Source organism: Mustela nigripes, chromosome 12, assembly GCF_022355385.1.
Source record: "Mustela nigripes isolate SB6536 chromosome 12, MUSNIG.SB6536, whole genome shotgun sequence".
Taxonomy (NCBI): domain Eukaryota; kingdom Metazoa; phylum Chordata; class Mammalia; order Carnivora; family Mustelidae; genus Mustela; species Mustela nigripes.
This window is the reverse complement of record NC_081568.1, coordinates 77,985,855-78,005,696: the sequence shown is the minus strand read 5'-3', so window position 1 is coordinate 78,005,696 and position 19,842 is coordinate 77,985,855. Positions and strand designations below refer to the sequence as shown.

The 19,842-nt window shown below is 40.5% G+C and overlaps 2 protein-coding genes across 2 annotated transcripts; both read left to right on the top strand.

The window, feature by feature from the left end:
- Positions 1-3,926: 3,926 nt before the first annotated feature.
- TAF7 (TATA-box binding protein associated factor 7) lies at positions 3,927-6,292 on the top strand. The gene has a single exon (XM_059417777.1). The coding sequence runs from the start codon at positions 4,721-4,723 to the stop codon at positions 5,768-5,770; it is 1,050 nt and encodes a 349-aa protein (XP_059273760.1). The 5' UTR covers positions 3,927-4,720; the 3' UTR covers positions 5,771-6,292.
- A 7,957-nt stretch (positions 6,293-14,249) lies between these two features.
- Positions 14,250-15,155, top strand: LOC132028606 (mitochondrial ornithine transporter 2). Its single transcript, XM_059417778.1, has one exon. The coding sequence runs from the start codon at positions 14,250-14,252 to the stop codon at positions 15,153-15,155; it is 906 nt and encodes a 301-aa protein (XP_059273761.1).
- Positions 15,156-19,842: the final 4,687 nt, after the last annotated feature.

Sequence of the window (19,842 nt, the reverse complement as noted above, 5' to 3'; positions counted from 1 at the left end):
TCCCCTGGGTACTGCTAGCAGATTTCTTGTGACCACAGACTTTAGAAGTCTCAAGATGAGGGCAAAGCTAAAAGAATAACAGAAAAAGTATAAATAAATAATCGTTCTCCAAAATGAGGTAGAGGAAAACAGTTTGTGCCAGGTCATGATTCTGTCATGCCCAGAGGGAGCCATACTTGAATGGCACTGTTCAATACAGTAACCACCAGCTATATGTGGCCCCTGAGCATTTGAAATATGGCTAGTCCAAATTGAGATGTGCTGTGAGTGTAAAATATGCACAAGGTTTTGAAGATTTAGTACAAAGTAAGAATGTAAAATATATCATTAATAATTACTACATTGATTACGTGTGGAAATGATAGTTTGGACTAAGGTAAATAAAATTATTGAAATTAATTTTATGTTTCTTTCTTTTTTTTAATTTTATGTTTCTTTTTACCACTTTAATGTGCTTACTAGATTATTTAAGATCACATCAGTGGCTTTAATCTGTGGCTCAGAGTATATTTCTAACTGTACAGAGCTGCTCTAGACTATCTGGTTTTTAAGATAACAGATTTTCTAATTGTTTAAATCAGTATCAATTTAGGTTGATCTTTTTTTCTATAGAAAACATCCTAATTGGGGTGTCCCAGAGGCTCAGTTGGTTAAGCGTCTGCTTCTGGTTCAGGTCATGATCCTGGGACTCTGAGATCAAGCCCTGTATCAGGATCCCAAACCCTCCTCCAGCTCATGCTTTCTCTCTCTCTCTCTCAAATAAATAAATAAAATCCTAAAATAACATCTACTTGATACGGGATACTGCTACATTTTACCTAAGCTTGCCCTCTTATTTCTCTCTCAATAAATGAAATCTTTAAAAAAACATTCTGCTTGATACAGGAGACTGCTACATTTAGTTAACATTTTAGTTAACTGCTACATTTTTTTTTCAAGATTTCATTTTCTTGTTTACTTATTTAAGAAATCTCTCTCTATACCTAATGTGGGGCTCAAAATCATAACCCCATGATCAAGAGTTGGATGCTCCTCCAACTGAACCAGCCAGGAGCCCCTCTAAGATTTTTATATTTAAGTAATCTCCCTACACAATGTGGGATTCAAACTTACAACCCCAAGATCAAGAGTCACATGCTTTACCTACTAAGCCAGGCAGGCACCCCTAATAACCTTTTTTTTTTTTTTTTTTACTGTTTATATAATGGTATGCCAATATATAAGTGTACCTTTTTGGGATGTCTGCAATTTCCTCACCCCTATAATTTTTGATCTCTAAAATATAAGAAGGGATACTTCTGTCACTCGTGATTTTTTAGATTTTTTTTAATTTGACAGAGATCACAAGTAGGCAGAGAGGCAGGCAGAGACAGAGAGAGGGGGAAGCAGGCTCCCCGCCGAGCAGAGAGCCCCATGCGGCGCTGGAACCCAGGACCCCAGGATCATGACCTGAGCCGAAGGCAGAGGCTTTAACCCACTGAGTCACCCAGGCACCCTATCACTTGTAATTTTTTAATCTCCACAACATAAGGAACTTAAGAGTTTATTAAAGGGAATTTCCAAACACACAGCATAAGCCTTATTGTGCTACTCCTTTATTATAGGAAGGAAGTCTTTGGAGGACTTGTTACCTCACTGGGGAATTTTTTCCTCTCCCCAAATCTTTGGTTTGCTAGTATCCCAGGTATTTCATGGAACAACTACAGAAGTATAATTCCTTCAGCAATTTATAGTGTTTCTGTAGGCCTAATGGGCTTGATTTAAAAAACAAACCTGGATTGGGGCACCTCAGTGGCTCAGTGGGTTAAACCTCATGCCTTCTGCTCAGGTCATGATCTCAGGGTCCTGGGATCAAGTCCTGAATCAGGCTCTCTGTTCAGCAGGGAGACTGCTCCACCCCCAACTCTCTGCCTGCTTATGATCTCTGTCTGTCAAATAAATAAATAAAATCTTAAAAATTTAAAAAATTAAAAACCTGGATTTTTCAATAGACATTAGGGTAATGGGTGATGTGGCAGAGCCCTTAATTTTAGGATCAATGTAATTTTCCCTCAAAAAAACAGCATTTGCAAAATATGTTAAGATCATAAGCAGAAAATATGTTTCAGGACTGAAGGAGGTATTTACTTTAGAGGAAACTTCAGTTAATCCTTTTTATTAAAAGGTTTAAAAATATTCCATTTAAAGATTAGTAACCAAAATATATCATAATTTTGGCAGGTCAGAATTACATAGAATTTTTCTTAAGCTATTTTCTGTGGCTATTTGAGCATCATAAAACTCTGGCAATTAAAATGCAAAGAAATATTTGGATTATTTTCATTTATAGGCATGTCCTTACATCTTATATGGTTAAATAAAGTACTATGCAGAGGCCAGCAGATATCCTGTTATATGTATAAAATAAGTAAAACCGGGTATAATTAAGGGACAGCACAGTGAAAAAAGTTCACCTTCAAAAAGAAAATAAATGATCTTGGAAATTTTTGTTAAATCCGCTAACATTCTTCAACACATTATAGAACAAGAAGGACTAATGTAGTTATCTGAAAGAATGTAATTTCTCCTTCAAACTTAACAACAACAACAAAATGAACTGGTGTCAGGCCATTTTAATTTCCTCCCATAACACACAGTATCAGAGTCTACCTAAACCAAAGAAGACACATTCACACACACTTTTACCAAACCTCTCCACGCACAATTGGCACTGTTCTTGGCTAGAGAAAAAATGTGTATGAAGTGGATATATCTCATTCTAAGGTAATATAAAACCCATTTTCTCTCACAAATCATTATGGGAATTAGACTATATTTATGCCATTTTCTCTTATGGCATGGATCAATTATTTCCTTCAATTAGCAATATTTCTTGTGTGTCTCCCATGTTTTGGTACTAGGCACTGGGACACAATGAACATGGGAAACCACAAACTCCTGACTATCACAGAGCTTCCAATTTGGGGCAAGAGAGATAGTAAGTGCCTAAAGAAATAAAGCAAATTTTGAAAGTATTAATCACATTTCAGGTGAGCTCTTTCAAATTTATATGCAGCTTGTATTTTAGAAGATAGAAATAAAATTTTAATGAGCTTGATGCTTACCAAACTGATCCTACTAAAAAATGAATGTAAATGAATAAGTGCAAGTGGAAACTGTTACATATTTAGGCCTAAATACTACAAAACATGCAAATGAATACCTCATTACCCATAGAAGAAACAAGCATAAACAGTTTTAAAATAGTAGACGTGGAACAAAAAAATTTCCTAACTTAAAAATTACAGGCAAAAGCATGATAGGGAGTAATACTTCCAATTTTATTCTACTTCAATCAGACCATTCGTTAGACAGCTCTGTCCTAAACGAATATGTGCCTCCAGAAGAACACTTACTTCCCTGTTGACATTTATATCTACATCAAACATATTAAAAAGAGGAATCACCATGTTCCCTTGGGGCCCTTCAAAACAGTAACAGTCCCTAAGTCATGGGTCCCCTCAGGGCATTTTCATCATCAACAAAACACAGAATTATATAGTGGTCAGCATGTCCTTCTCACTCCACTGATTTGGGTACTTTACAATCCACTATATGGTTAAGTATAATTTTTTGTATCTGCTCCAGATTTGGATATACCGTGTGGAGCATCCGAGATGTTTCCAAAGGCAAAGACGCTTTCCGCACGGATGCCCTATCTCCAGCAATCACACAGAAGCCTAGGAGCCATCCGGACCCACGGCGACCGGTATATGTTCTGCCTTAACAAAGCAGGAAAGGTGAGCTTGAAGGTCTGTGTTTTTCCTGCAAGCATTGCCTTTAAATATTTTCAAAACCGATAGCTCTTTAAGAAGCATTAGCTTTTTCTCGCGTTAAGTCAAATTCTCGCGAGAGGACAAGTCCCCGGATAGCGTAATTGCGCCTGCGCGCGCTGGAGCAGCCCGCACTTCCGCTTTAGGCGTGCTGTCAGTCACAGCGCTTCTTTTGCCCGGCGGTGTTACGTATCGCTTTCCTTCCTGGGTCTGCAGCTCCGGAGTGAGAGTGGCGGTGTTGCTGAGCTGCCGAGACTGGCGCTGCGAGCTGCAGATCTCGGCGAGATTTCGCACTGCCCGTCCTCGGCGTTTCGTTGATAAGCGGATCACTTTCCTGAGATCCGGGCGGAACAAAGGAATAAAGAAGGAGACGCTCGGCTCCCGGCCGTGTTGCTTGGTTTCCTTTTCCGCTTGCTTCTGTTCGGAGAAGCTGGGTTTGTAATCGTCACCGGATTGTAAGTACCTAAGGCGAAGAAAGCGCACTGCGTCCTGCTTTTTGAATACCTTTGTTCCGGGAGAGATTGTGGATTGGGAGAGTCTACTGGGCCTTTCATTTTTGTGTCGAAAATCATTCCGCAGAAGCCGCCATTTGCTTTCCTGCTAGCTAGCTCGGTCTGCATTGTCCGGCAGCGACATCTGGAGGTCGGAACTTGCATTGCAGCCAGTAGATTTAAGTGGACCCAACTGCTTAGTGTCTCTAACGACTGGTGTTCAGGCACAACATATTTCCAAAGATTTGGACCTTAATTCAAAATTAAGACAAAATAGACGCCTTGCCCCTATTCTGCTTAAAACTTTTTTATAATTAAGGATTTCGAATCGTAACAAACTGGTCTAACTGCTTGCAGTAGCTGCAACTTTTAGTGCAACAAGTGGTTGTTAGAAAAGTGAGCCTCAAAGAAGTAAAGATGAGTAAGAGCAAAGATGATGCTCCTCACGAGCTAGAGAGCCAGTTTATCTTACGGCTGCCTCCGGAATATGCCTCTACTGTGAGGCGGGCGGTACAGTCTGGTCATGTCAACCTGAAGGACAGATTGACAATTGAGTTACACCCTGATGGACGTCATGGAATCGTCAGAGTGGACCGGGTCCCACTGGCCTCAAAATTGGTAGATCTGCCCTGTGTTATGGAAAGTTTGAAGACCATTGATAAAAAAACCTTTTACAAGACAGCTGATATATGTCAGATGCTTGTCTCCACAGTTGATGGTGATCTCTATCCTCCTGTGGAGGAACCAGTTGCTACTACTGATCCCAAAGCAAGCAAGAAAAAGGATAAGGACAAAGAGAAAAAGTTTATATGGAACCATGGAATTACTCTGCCTCTAAAAAATGTGAGAAAGAGAAGGTTCCGGAAGACAGCAAAAAAGAAGTATATTGAATCTCCAGATGTGGAGAAGGAAGTGAAGAGGTTGCTAAGTACAGATGCTGAAGCTGTGAGTACTCGTTGGGAGATAATTGCTGAAGATGAAACAAAAGAAACAGAAAATCAGGGCCTTGATATCTCTTCTCCAGGTATGTCTGGTCACAGGCAGGGCCACGACTCTTTAGAACATGATGAGCTTCGGGAGATATTCAACGACCTCAGCAGCAGCAGTGAAGATGAAGATGAGACGCAGCATCAAGATGAAGAGGATATAAACATCATCGACACTGAGGAAGATCTGGAAAGACAGCTACAGGACAAGCTGAATGAATCAGATGAACAGCACCAAGAAAATGAGGGAACCAACCAGCTGGTTATGGGAATTCAGAAACAGATTGATAATATGAAAGGCAAACTCCAAGAGACACAGGATAGGGCAAAACGACAGGAGGATCTCATCATGAAAGTGGAAAACCTGGCTCTCAAGAACAGATTTCAGGCTGTGCTGGATGAACTCAAACAAAAGGAAGACCGAGAAAAGGAGCAGCTCAGCTCTTTGCAAGAAGAGCTAGAATCACTCCTAGAGAAGTGAAAAGAGCTCTCATACTTAGTTTCATTCCTTAGAGTGTTCAGCATTGAAAGAAGAATCTTGGCTTCATCACCTGGACTAAATAGAACTGTGCAGTAGTTCTCATTTTCTCCACTGTCTTCTACCGAATTTGTCTTACAGACAAATACACATGTGAATTGCTATCTCATTTTCTGTCAGAACCACTTTGCTGTTTATCCTGTAGGAAGTAGTAATGTATAGACAGATAAATGATTGTAGGAAAATTGCAGGATTAGTGGAATAAACAGTGCCTTAGTAATCACAGCTTCATGGCAGGACTTCACTGCTATTTCTCCATTTGCCATAATTGGCTGTTGATTCTCTGTGATGCCATCCGAGATCAGTAAGCAGAGTCTAGTCTGTAGGCAGTGAAGCTAGTTTGTGTGTTTTCCCATGAAGTGATAGCTATTTTCCCAGCTATTCAAAGCATTCTTACATATGTAGGGTTGGAAATCATTTCATAAAGCTGTTTTAACACAATAAAAGCAACTAATTTTCACCTCACTATGTGTCTTGTTGCTTTTTTATGGGTAGTGGGGATTTCGGGTTCTCCAGTGAGGTGGTTTCTTGGTGTGGTTTAATGACTGATTTGATCCTGTTTAGAGAAAGAAGCAGTTATGTTGGGTTTTAAGAAAACACAGTAGGGTCAGAGAAATTGGGAAATGTCATCTTTGTGCCTTACTTGAAGTTTCCAAACCACCTATTTCATTTGCAGGTTAAACACTAGGTACAGAACCTACCTAAATCATCCTTAAGTTTTGTACATGAAGGTCTATGTTTTTTTTTTAAAGCACTACGCTCATCTGGCTAATACAGTAGAAAAAAGGCTATCATATCAAGTACTGTTCACTGGATCAATCCAATGGTTTGGATTAGTTGGATTTCTAAATATTTTCAACTTCAATTACTGCAATTATTTAATACTATTCTCAGAACTCAAGTTGATATGTCCATATTGAATCAAAGTTGTTCAAAAAGAAGTCATTGCTATAGTGGGATATTTCAAATTTTCTTAAACAATTTTTGTGTGTTCTTAGGATTCTAATCTAATGGCTTTACACAAGCTGTTTTTGAAAACAAAAAATTTACAAAATGCAGTTGCATGCAATTCACTTTGGACAGTTTGGGATTAAAGGTGTTTTGAAAATTGGCCTCATGAAACATTTAAAGCCCACCTTAATTTTGCATTTCACAGAAAACAGCAGTGGTGAAATGTTAAAATTGTCCAGACCTCTTAAGTCTAAAATCATGCTAATGTTTGGACATCTCACAAAACTAATTTTTCTCTCACATTATCTATAATCATTTTTACCAAAATGTTTTTAGACTGTTAAGATTTCAGTATAGTACAGGCTTAAGTTTTCTCTGAGTGTCAAACTTTGGATTATTTCTTGATTTGGCAAATAATAAGTTTTCTTACTGCATTAGTATGGTAGATAATAAGTTATGTTTTAGGGCGCCTGGGTGGCTCAGTGGGTTAAGCCGCTGCCTTCGGCTCAGGTCATGATCCCAGGGGCCTGGGATCGAGTCCCGCATGGGGCTCTCTGCTCAGCAGGGAGCCTGCTTCTCCTCATCTCTCTCTCTGTCTGTCTCTCTGCCTATTTGTGATCTCTCTCTCTGTCAAATAAATAAATAAAATCTTTAAAAAAAAAATAAGTTATGTTTTAATACATTATGTATTTTGCTACACTTACAGCCTTGATACCTGAAAAGCTCCACAAATTTGCCTTTTACAGTGAATCATTTAACAAAATACTGTTTTCTTACAAAGGTGTCAACACCAGTGATGGCTGAGTTCCATCTATAATAGGAAGGAAAGATGCTGCATACAGTAACAGAATGGTCTAGTGATTGTGTGACCACAGTTTCAGTTACTAGGACTATGCTGATGCTCAAATCCTTATTTCTAAGCTGGATCCTTTCAGAGTTCAGATTTAGTATATTCACCTGTGTATTGGAAACCCTTGTATGTATCCCTCAAGCAACTCAACTCCAAATGTTAAAAATGGAACTCTCACTTACTCCTTTTCCTTGAAAACCTGCTCTTCCTCTTTTTAAAACTTAAGTGAACTAAACAGCCTACCAGCCATCCTCATTAATGAAGCTACAAGCTTAAGCCATAACCTTTGACTACTCACCCTTGAACTACTGAGTCTACTTCCTAAAAAGCTCTTCAATCACTACTTCATCCTCCTGCCACTGCCCTAGTTCAAGTCATTATTATCTCTTGCCTAGCAAATGGCAATAACTTTCTAACTGGTTTTGTGTGTGTGTGTGTGTGGCTGTGTGTATGAACATTTTTTTTTCTTACCATGTAATTTAGTTTTTTGACCTGGTCATCAAAGTGATCGTCCTAAGATATATTTGATCATGTAATTCCCATGCTTAAAACCCTTGAATGGTACACCATTGCTTTCAGCACCACCACTGCTTTTCAGTTTATAATTTTAAAAAGATACAAGATTAGGAGGGCTCCAGCTAACCTGTTCAGCCTCATCTCACCACATCCTCCCACTTAATTTCGGTCCACATCTAGAAGACTTTCCTCTTTATTTGGCCAAATTCTACTAACTCTCAGACCTCAAACTAAATATCACTAACTCCAGGGGCACCTGGGTGGCTCAGTGGGTTAAAGCCTCTGCCTTCAGCTCAGGTCATGATCCCAGGGTCCTGGGATGGAGCACTGCGTTGAGCTCTCTGCTGAGTGGGGAGTCTGCTTCCCTCCCTTTCTCTCTGCTTGCCTCTCTGCCTACTTGTGGTCTCTGTCAAATAAATAAATAAAATCTTTTTTAAAAATATCACTAACTCCAGCAAGGCTTTCTTGATCTCCATCCAGAGCAATTCAGTTATGGGTTTACCCCTCTACTCTGTGTTTCCCTTTTATTCCACAAATACTTACTGTGCTTATACAGTACCAAACACTGGATATGACGTACTGAATTAAACATTTAGTGTCTGTTATAATCCCATGCACTCTAGTGGATGCTAGGGATAGTATTTTTTTTTTTTTTTTAGATTTTATTTATGTCTTAGAGAACACAAGCAGGGGGAGAGGGAGAAGCAGGATTCCTAGTGAGCAGGGAGCCCGACGCCAGGCTGGATCTCGGGATCATGACCTGAGCTGAAGGCAGGTGCTTAACCAACTGAGTCACTATGTTCCCCTGCTGGGATAAATAGTCTTATGCACTTACCATACTAGAGTATAAACTACCTACAGCTCATCCCCCACTAGGCTGCAAATTCACTGAAAGTAGGCAATTTGGCTGTTAGACACTTATTAAAGAATAGTAAAGAGATGAAGATCTCAAAGTCAAGAGGTGCAGTGCATGGGTTTATATACTAGCTTAGTGACCTTTGGTTGTGTGCTTCTTGCCCAAGTAACTTAATCTGTTTTTCCTACTGTTCTCATCACTAAAATGAAGGTGATAACACTACATACCTCATAGGACTGTTGAGTTGTTGGATCTTGGCTCTTGAGTTGGTACAAATAAAGGACTTAGAACAATGCCTGAAATTTAGTAAGTTAATAAAAGCAGGCACCTGTGTTATTAACAATAAAAGCAAACTACTACTGTCTGAACATACGTGGGATGAAATAATTACTTGAATTCAAAAGTGATCAAAAAGAAAAGTATAAATAAATCCATTTTAAGTGGTTGATTTCAAATCAAAGAATCTAATTACAACTGAAACAATTTCTCCAAATATACTGTAAACAAACTGACCCAGCTAACTACAACAACTTTTTTACTTGATTTAGTAATAGTTTGGCTTTGTATTAATACTGAGAACTCCGTAAGAGTAATTAATCTCTTATGTAAACATCAAAAGAGAAAAAGAAGATTGGGATCCATTTTCCTTAAAATAAGTCCTGTGTTACCAAAAGGACTCATTTTGCTCACAGTTCCTTGGCTAATGAGTATGGTGTGTAGTTGGGCTAGTTTTTAACGTTAAACAGTGCAGAGATTTTAAAAAGACAAAAAATAAAGTCTCTTTCACACCAACTTCCTAAAGTAATCTGTTAACATTTTGAGATCTATCATTCCAGGCCTTTCTTTGGTATAAATTTAATTATATATGTTTATGCAGTTTTGAAAAGCAAAAAAATATATGATTTTGTTGTAGGCACAAATAAAAAATTTTATCACTCAAAAATGTAAGGATCCTTCCCTATTAGGATATATACATTTACTGCTTCTGTTCAAGATACAGATTTTTATTTTTTTAATTTTTTAATTTTTATTCTTTTTAGGTTTTATTTCTTTATTTGTCAGAGAGTACAACAGCTGGAGAGTGGCAAGCAAAGAAAGGGAGAAGCTGGCTCCCCACTGAGCAAGAAGCCAGATGCTGGGACTCCAACCCAGGACCCCGGATCATGACCTGAGGCAAAGGCAAACACTTAACTGACTGAGCCACCCAGTCATTTCATGATACAGATTTTCTTTTTTAGATTTTATTTATTTGACACACAAAGAGAAAGAGATCACAACTAGGCAGAGCAGCAGGCAGAGACAGAGGGGGGAACAGGCTCCCTGCTGAGCAATGAGGCTGATGTGGGACTCCATCCCAGGACCCTGAGATCATGACCTGAGCCAAAGGCAGAGGCTTAACCCAGGCACCCCCTGATACAGATTTTTTAAAAACATTGAGCCACCCAGGCACCCCCGATACAGATTTTTTAAAAACATTTTATCCACTCCCCTATTGCTGATCGCTCAGGTTGTTCCCTTTAAAATTTTTTTATTATAGCAAATATTGCAGAAAAATCCCTATCCACATCCAATTTTTGTTATATCCACAGATTAGGTAAATGGGATCTTTATGTTCAGTTCTAAGTGTCATAAGGCCTGACATTTTTAATTTGCAGATAAAATTTTTATTTGAGATGAAAATTTGGACAAATTGTGATACTCATGTCTTTGAAGGACTGTGTCTTAAACTCTGGTTATCTTTTATTACCCAGTAAGAATTCTATGTGAAAATATAGACTAGGAAGACTGCTCACTACACAGCAGTCATACTGGACTTTTTTTCTGCACCTCAAATGCCAATCTTTCTCAACTCAGAGCTTCATTTAGCAGGTACAGTTCCCTTTTCCTGGAACAGTCTCCAGATATTCTCCTGTTTATCTTTTTTATCATTCAGGCCTTAGCTCACACCCTACTTCTCTAGTAATCCTATCTGGCCGTTCAGTCTAACAGCTAGGGAGCATGTGATTTGGGCATTCATCTTGTCAAGGGTAGTGGTCTTCAATGAAAAGCTGGAAATTCCAGGCGCTTGGGTGTCTCAGTCATTAGGCCTCTGCCTTCTGCTGAGGTCATGATTCCAGGGTCCTGAGATCAAGAGCCACGTAGAGCCCCCCGCATGGTGCCCCTACAATGGATCCCCCCTCATCAAGCCCCACATCTGGCTCCCTGCTCATCAGGAAGCCTGCTTCTCTCTCTCCCATTGCCCCTGCTTGTGTTCCCTCTCTCACTGTGTCTCTCTCTGTTGAATAAGCAAATAGAATATTTTTTAAAAATCTGGAAATTCTTTGCCATTGTGTTCTGGCCTTGAGAAGACGTGCTTCAGTTTAAAACAAGAAGCATTATCATTTTGGTTAGAATAAAAAAGATTTCAGTTGCTTACCTATTATCTAGGGCAGTGATACAATACATGCTGGAATTTCTTCTCTCCAAGTCCAGCAGTTTAGTTAAAATCATAGAACTTGATCTTAATCTCTACTATTTATGCAATTATGTCTGGCAATTTAACGTATAGACCATTTCCCTATTAATGCCCTTGTGATCCCTGGCCCAGATCTCTAATTCGGCTTCTCCAAAACATATGTGTGAACTTAATGCAAAAGCAGTTTATGATTTATTGCAGTTTCCTGTATGTCTTGTGTTTGTAAAAACTCAGTATGTATTTTTTAAATAAACAATGAACGAGATGTAACTAATTGACAATCAGTGGTTGTTGAACTATTGAAAACACTTCTAGATAACTTGATAGGGCCTCCACAATAAATATTAAAATACTTTTTTTTCTTCTTGACTTTCCTGAGGGTAATATCAAAACAAAACAAAACAAAATCTCTCAGGGAAACTGGCTGGCTCAGTCATAGAGCATGCAACCCCTGATCTTGGGCTGGTGAGGTCTAACCCCAATTGGAGGTAAAGTTTACTTTAAAAAAGTATAATGATTTTTTTAAAATCCCTCAACTATGAACTATTCCTCAACATGAAGAATTTAAAAATCTTTTTCTAGTGTAAAATGGCAGTGTTCTCACACAGCTCTTTTTTTCTCTCAAAAAGTTTACCAAGATAACAAAAAAAATCTCAAAATCAAAAAGAATAAGAGATGAGCCAGTGAATGAAGAATGTCATCCTATTTTCAGAAGGCCAAAGCAGAGGAATGACTGACAAATTAACTCAAGGATCAGAGAAAGTTACATGCTAAATGTCTGAAAAGTAGTATACCAAAGAAAGAAAAACCCACTTGATATAGAACCTGTGAAAAACTCAGTGTTTGCATTTAGAAGTTTCCAAGGAAGGGAGAAAGGTACCTGGCTGGACATACGGGATTCATTGAAGTACATGCAGAGCTGTTGGATGTCCAGGATCCCTAGCCCTCCCTAGGATGACTCTGCCTTCCCCATTCCAAAGATGTTTATTTTCTAGGTAAATTAAACCAAAGGCTCAAATTAAGAGAAAGCAGGCACAGATAAAGAAATGTATGGGATCAAACAAGAAAATTATGTGAAAATCTATATACTTTACTGTAGTAATCTCACCCCTCTTCCCCCATTCTCAATCTCATTAAATCAGTATCTAGGCCTTACACCACACACAAAGAGTTGAGATTTCAAGATTATTCTCTGAAAAAACCATGCGTTGCAGAGAAAAGAAATCAAATACTGACATTTGGGCATTCTTCGAGGAAAAGGCCAGGTAACTGTCTACTACGATGAAGTCTACCTGTTGGCAAATTATCCACGCACCATCTGCTTTTCAGTGCCTCACTTTTATATACCAATTGACAGCCAAAGATAATCAAACAAGGAAAGCTTTAGGAAGGGAGAATCATTTCAGCCTACCTCCTGCCCCCTCCGTTTTATTTTTACCCTCAAAGTAAAACACCGACGCAGCTTTAGAATGGAAACCTTAAGAGAATTCGATCTAACGCTGGGATTATGAGCATATATCTGGAAGGGAAAAGTGTGTCCTGACAGGTGTATCCTCAAGCTAATGTCCAAAACCCCAACTTGCTTTGGAAGCTGGGCCTGTTGTCATTTATATCCCCATCTTTCGCGGCTGCCTCAGGCTCTAGGACTTCTCAAGAACCTCAAAACTTACGCCAGTAGAGGGCGCGGGAGCCACACAGCTCTTTCCTTAGAGACTTAAAAAAATAACCTGTTTTACACGCCAATTGTAAAACGCCATGTCCTAACTCTAGAAATGATGAGGGCTCGGGCCACCAGCTCCCAGGACTCCAACTCCAGATCCTTGGCGATGTGGCCGCGAAAGTAGCCATTCTCCAAGCACCACAGGCAGGGCGGAGCGGATCTGAGGGTCTCAGGCTCCACACTTTTTTTTTTTTTTTCAGGATCCACTCTTCTCCCGCACCTCCCCCAACCCCGCAGCGTCGCTGGGCGAGGGAAGAGCCGCTGCAGAACTGGCCTTGCTCTCCTAGAGACTTTAAGGGTTTTCTGATCAAAAGCAGCCCCCAATTGTTATGTAAATATCACTCCCCGCCCAGCAGTTTGTCTTCCTTGTCTTAAATCTGCTGCTGTATATTTGACCTTTGACCCCAGGCTGGCTCCACTAGGAGCTTATCCCATTTTGTTTTGCCTAGTGAGAAACCTGGGGAGAGGGCGGGGGCTAGCCGAAAAAGAAAGCGTTTCTGTCCCGGCTTGTTAACAGTGGTGTCTCTTGTAATTACAAGAATTTAGCGAACAGCTTTCAATCGCTGTATTATAATTCATTAAAAGTGTGTACTTACGCGGCGCCTGGGTGGCTCAGTCGGTTAAGCAATTGACTCTTGTGGAGCTCAGCTCCAGTCTCCATCTCACTGTCGTGAGTTCAAGAGTTCAAACCGGCGTTGGGCTCCAGCGTGGAGTCAACTTAATTTAAAAAAAAAAAAAAGAAAAAAAGAAAGAAAGAAAGGAAGAAAGAAAAAAGAAAAGTGTGTACTCAGCGGGTGTCCAGCCAGGTACCTTTCTCCCTTCCTTGGAAAGGGAGGGCCGGGTGGCGGCGGCGGCAGCGGCGGCGGGCGGCAGGGCGCGCTGGAGGCCCCGCGTGAGCCCGCCAGCTGGAAGTTATTTCAGGGCGCGGGGAGAGCGGCCCGAGACCTAGCGTGGGGTTAAGCGGCTTCTCCCGCCGAGGAGGGAGAGTTGAGAACGGGCGGCGGGGGTGTGACACCTGCCTGGGGCTCCAGAGAGCTGCCTCCCCCAGGGACCAGCCGGAGAGTGTGAGGGAACATGAAGTCCAGTCCTGCCATCCAGGCCGCCATCGACCTGACAGCGGGCGCGGTAGGGGGCACGGCCTGTGTCCTGACCGGGCAGCCTTTCGACACAGTGAAAGTGAAGATGCAGACGTTCCCGGGCCTGTACAAGGGTCTCGCCGACTGCTGCCTGCAAACGTACTCCCAGGTGGGCCTGCGGGGCTTCTACAAGGGAACCGGCCCTGCGCTGATGGCCTACGTCGCCGAGAACTCTGTCCTCTTCATGTGCTATGGCTTCTGCCAAGAGCTCGTGAGGAAAGTGGTTGGACTGGACAGGCAGGCGAAGCTGAGTGATCTGCAGAGGGCCACTGCGGGGTCCTTCGCCTCCGCCTTTGCTGCGCTGGCCCTGTGCCCCACTGAGCTTGTAAAGTGCCGACTACAGACCATGTACGAAATGGAGAGGTCGGGGAAAATAGCAAAAAGCCACAATACAATCTGGTCCGTCGTGAAAGGTATCCTCAGAAAGGAAGGCCCGTTGGGCTTCTACCAAGGACTCTCCAGCACTCTCCTTCAAGAAGTTCCAGGCTATTTCTTCTTCTTCGGGGGCTATGAACTGAGTAGATCGTTTTTTGCCTCAGGCAGATCAAAAGATGAACTCGGCCCTGTCCCCTTGATGTTAAGTGGTGGAATTGCTGGAATTTGCCTTTGGCTTGTCATCTACCCAGTGGATTGTATCAAATCCAGAATTCAGGTTCTTTCCGTGTCTGGAAAACAGGCTGGGTTTCTGGGAACTCTTGTAAGTATTGTGAAAAATGAAGGAATAGCAGCATTATATTCTGGACTGACGGCTACTATGATTAGAGCGCTCCCTGCCAATGGGTCACTATTTCTGGCTTATGAATATAGCAGGAGAATGATGATGAGCCAGTTTGAGGCATACTGAAGGGTCTTGGTGAACTGGATCCACGTAAATGCCTTAGAGGACTAGTTTATCTTGGGTTTCATGGAGCCCTGGACCACTGTGGAATTATTTTTTACTTCATGGGAATTTTTTGTCTTCCCTTCTTCTAAACTTTACAGAAGAACTATTTTACATCATATGATTTCCAACCATAATTGTATTAAATAGAAATATGGCTGCTCTTGTCTTTGGTGGGATAGACGTAGTGAGCAGGTGGCCTATGACCCTGATCTAAAATGACAAATATAGTTCCATCATGGCTCTTGTATAAACCTGTACAGGTACATGCAGTTTAGTTGGTTATCTGTTGTGAGTAAAACAGTTTGGTTTCATGTTTCATCCGTATCACCAGAAAGATGGAGTTAACCATGTTTTATGAAGATGGTCATAAATGACGGCTTACCCCATTTGAGATGTAGGTCTCTAAAACTCTGCCTAACATGTTCACTATACTAGGCAATTAAAGTTTTAAAAAAGGTTTTGTACTTGAAAACCTTAAATACCCATCTAGATTTTTTAAGAGGACAGTATACCTGTGTACTTGTGTGGCTTCTACATTCTTGAGTTAAAATTTCAGAATAAGCATCCCGCATTTTCCCAAGATGCTCACTCTCTCTCTCTATAAATACATTTATATATACATATGTTTTTTGGTTTTTTAGAATTATGTTTTTATTTTTTATTATGTTCAGTTAGCCAACATATAGTACATCATTAGTTTTTAATGTAGTGTTCAGTGATTCATTGGCTGTGTATAGCACCCAGTGCTCATCACAATACATACCATCCTTAATACCCGTAACCCAGTTACCCCCCCCCCCCCCTCTCCCTTCTGTAACCCTGTTTTGTTTCCCAGAGTCCAGAATCTCTCATGGTTTGTCTCCCTCTCTGACTTCTTCCCATTCAGTTTTCTCTCCCTTCCCCTGTGGTCCATGCTATTCCTTATGTTCTACATATGAGTGAAACTGTATAATTGTCTTTCTCTGCTTGACTTATTTCACTCAGCATAATCCCCTCCAGTCCCATTTATGTCGATGCAGATTGTATTCATCCTTTCTGATGGCTATATATATGTTCATATATATCTTTAGATATATTTAGAAAGCATCTTTTTGGGGTTTTATTTAAACTCAACTTAGCTGACATATCGTGCATTATTCATTTCAGGATAGATTCATCAGTTCAAGATGCTCTTCTCTTTCTGGCATTCATTTTCAAAGTGGGACCATATTCTGCACTGTTAGTTAGGTGTGGCCTAAAGCATCAGGCCTTTGGGAAGTAGCACAGCCTTCATCTGTACCAACTTTCCCTCTTCTTCCCTTCCAAAGAGCTTCCCCTCTGCTGGGCTTTATTTTTTTTAAGATTTTATTTATTAAGAGAGAGAGAGAGCAGGAGTGAGGGCAGAAGCAGGGGTGAGGGTCATTGGGAGAGAGAGAAGCAGACTCCTCACAGAGCAGGAACCTGACCTGGGGACTCGATCTCAGGATGCGAGGTTCATGACCTGAGCCAAAGGCAGACGCTCAACAGACGGAGCCACCCAGGTATGCCATCTACTGGGTTTTAGGTTGAGGAATGGACGAATGGGATGGGGCTGTTGACGCATTTTGGATTATTCATGTCTTCTCTTCCACCCACTGGTCAGAAACCCTTCCAGGGCAACAGAAAATGCCAAAGCCAAGAGAACTTTTGTTCACTGTTTGGTGGTTAATGACAGTACTCAGACATGAAACACCCTCCTCTCAGGCTGAACTAGACAGAACTTAGTACTTGCACTCCACAGTGAATAGGACTGACCCATCCTGAAATTTACCTCAGGGTCTAGAACTCCTTGTCAATCTTTTACAATGTTTGACCCTTCTAAATTTGGTATTGGCCATCAGGGTATTTTACTGATGAGTGTGTATGAGGTGTGACTATATAAAGCAATGAAACATAAGAAAAGCAATTTTATTAAACCATATCATATGTATATGTTAAGCACTGAAGAAAAACCCCAGAAAACAAAAACAAACAAAAAACCATAGTTCATCTGATCCCTACACGCTTGGAGTTGAATACCTGTTCTTCAGCCACCGGGAATAGAGGGTCATTCTGGTTACAACTAAAGTAAGCCTCTTTATTCCTTGCTGCTCCAAGACTGGCAGAATTCCTCTCAATAAAATGTTGTTCTTAAGAAGCCTATAAAGCTGGGGCGCCTGGGTGGCTCAGTGGATTAAGCCGCTGCCTTCAGCTCAGGTCATGGTCTCGGGTTCCTGGGGTCGAGCCCTGAATCGGGCTCTCTGCTTGCCTACTTGTGATCTCTGTCTGTCAAATAAATCTTTTTTTAAAAAAAGATTTTATTTATTTCACACAGAGAGAGAGATCACAAGCCTTTATTTATTTATTTGACAGAGATCACAAGTAGGCAGAGAGGCAGGCAGAGAGAGAGGAAGGGAAGCAGGCTCCCTGCTGAGCAGAGAGCCCGATTCAGGGCTCGACCCCAGGAACCCGAGACCATGACCTGAGCTGAAGGCAGCGGCTTAATCCACTGAGCCACCCAGGTGCCCCAATAAATAAAATCTTTTAAAAAAAATAAATAAATACTTTATTTACTTATTAGAAAGAGAGAGGGAGCTCATGAGCAGGGGGAGCAGCAGAGGGAGAGGGAGAAACAGACTCCCCACTGAGCAGGGAAGATGAGACGGGGCTCAATCCCAAGAACTGAGATCATGACTTGAGCCAAAGGCAGACACTAAACAGAGTGAGCTACCCAGGTACCCCCCCTTTTCTTTTTTAAAGCTTTATTTATTTATTAGATAGAGGGAGAGCCCACTAGCATAGGGGCAGAGAGAGTCTTAAGCAGACTCCACTCTGAGCTTAGAGCCCAATGTAGGGCTTGATCTCACAACCCTGAGATCAATACAAGAGCCTAAACCAAGAATGCAACTCCCCAGGGCAGGTTTCTTCTTCCTGTTCTTTTTTCTTTTTAATAGCTTCCTAGCTATTATTGACTTTTATTCTTTCATACAAATTTCTAAGTAATGTCACAATAATGTTATAATGTTTAAAGTAATGCCTTGGGGGAGAAGAGAATTGATAACTTTAAAATATTCAATCTTCTGATTCACAAATATTATATATTTTTCCATCTATGTAAGTCATCTTAATATCTCTTTATAAAATTATGTAATTTCCCCAACATAGGTCTTACACTTCATCAGTTATACTTATTCCTAGCTACATGGTTTTTTATGATTGTAAAGCACATCTCGATTTAAAATGTCAATTTCTTTTTGTTCCATTTGTAAAATACACTAATTTGGTATTGATTTTTCAAATTCTGCAACCCTACTAAACTATTTTTAACTATAACATTTTATCTGCAGGTACTTTGGATTCTCTGTGTACTCCTTAACATCACATGCAAATAATAACAACTTTGCTTCTTCCTCTGCTATCCACATGACTTGTATTTCTTTAACTTATAGCCAAAACCTACAGTACAATATTAAGTAGATACTAAAGTGGGCTTTTGTCTTGTTTCTAATTTTAGAGGAAATATTTTAACATCTTACAAGTAAGTGTTTTGCTGTAAATGTTTTCACATCATTTAAAGCTTTTTATTATTTTTGTTTATTTACTGAGAGAGAACACGTGTATGTGGGTGTGTGCACATGCACTTGCACATGTGAGCAGGGCTGGGGAGGTGGGGTGGGGGAAAGGGAGAGAGAGAATCTTAAGCAGGCTCCATGCCCAGCACAGAGCCTAATATGGGGCTTGATCTCCCCAACCTGAGATTATGACTTGAGCCACAATCAGGAGTCAGAGTCTTAACAGACTGAGCCACCCAGCTGTCCTATATCATTTAAAGATTAAGAAAATTTCCCTTTGGGGTGCCTGGGTGGCTCAGTGGGTTAAGCCTCTGCCTTCAGCTGAGGTCATGAACTCCTGCTTCCTCCTCTCTCTCTGCCTGCCTCTCTGCCTACTTGTGATCTCTCTCTGTGTCAAAAATATAAATAAAATCTTTTTTTAAAAAAAGAAAATTTCCTTTTATTCCTAGTTTAAGATTTTTACTCCATAATAAAAAAAATTAACTAATGTTTTTTCTGTATCCATAAAGACAATGGTGAGATTTTTCTCCCTCTAATTTACGTCAATGAGTGATATTGCCTTTTAATTTTCCTTTCTTGATATCGGAGTCATGCTAAACATATGACATTTTTATGGAGTGTTCTTTCCTTTCTAGTCTTTAGAATTGTTTGTTTAAGACTGTAATTATTTTTTCCTTGAATTTTTGGTAGTACCCATGGCCAGCTGATGATGAAATATTCAACTTATTTAATAGTTAAAATACTCTCCAGTTTTTTCTAATCTTGATGAATCAGCTTAATTAACTTATATTTCTCCCTATGTTGAAACTGGCTATTCAGAACCTTAAAGGAGCTGGTGTCAGTGAAGTGGGATTTGCTAGATTGGTCCTGGCTTGCAGAAACATGTGGCTTTAGAAGAGAAAGGATGAAAAGGTGAGGGATGAAGAACCTTTGATTTCTGTGTGGCCACACAGTCACCCATGGTCTAGAGCAGCAGTTGCCCTATAGTCAGGGGCTAAAGGTACAAGATGCCAATGGAATTTAGTGATGGATCCAACTTCTGAAGAGCTGGTTCACTGAATACAAAACGAAATACAAAC

Coding starts and splice junctions, on each gene's coding strand:
- TAF7 (XM_059417777.1), top strand. CDS start 4,721: ATGAGTAAGAGCAAAGATGATGCTCCTCACGAGCTAGAGAGCCAGTTT.
- LOC132028606 (XM_059417778.1), top strand. CDS start 14,250: ATGAAGTCCAGTCCTGCCATCCAGGCCGCCATCGACCTGACAGCGGGC.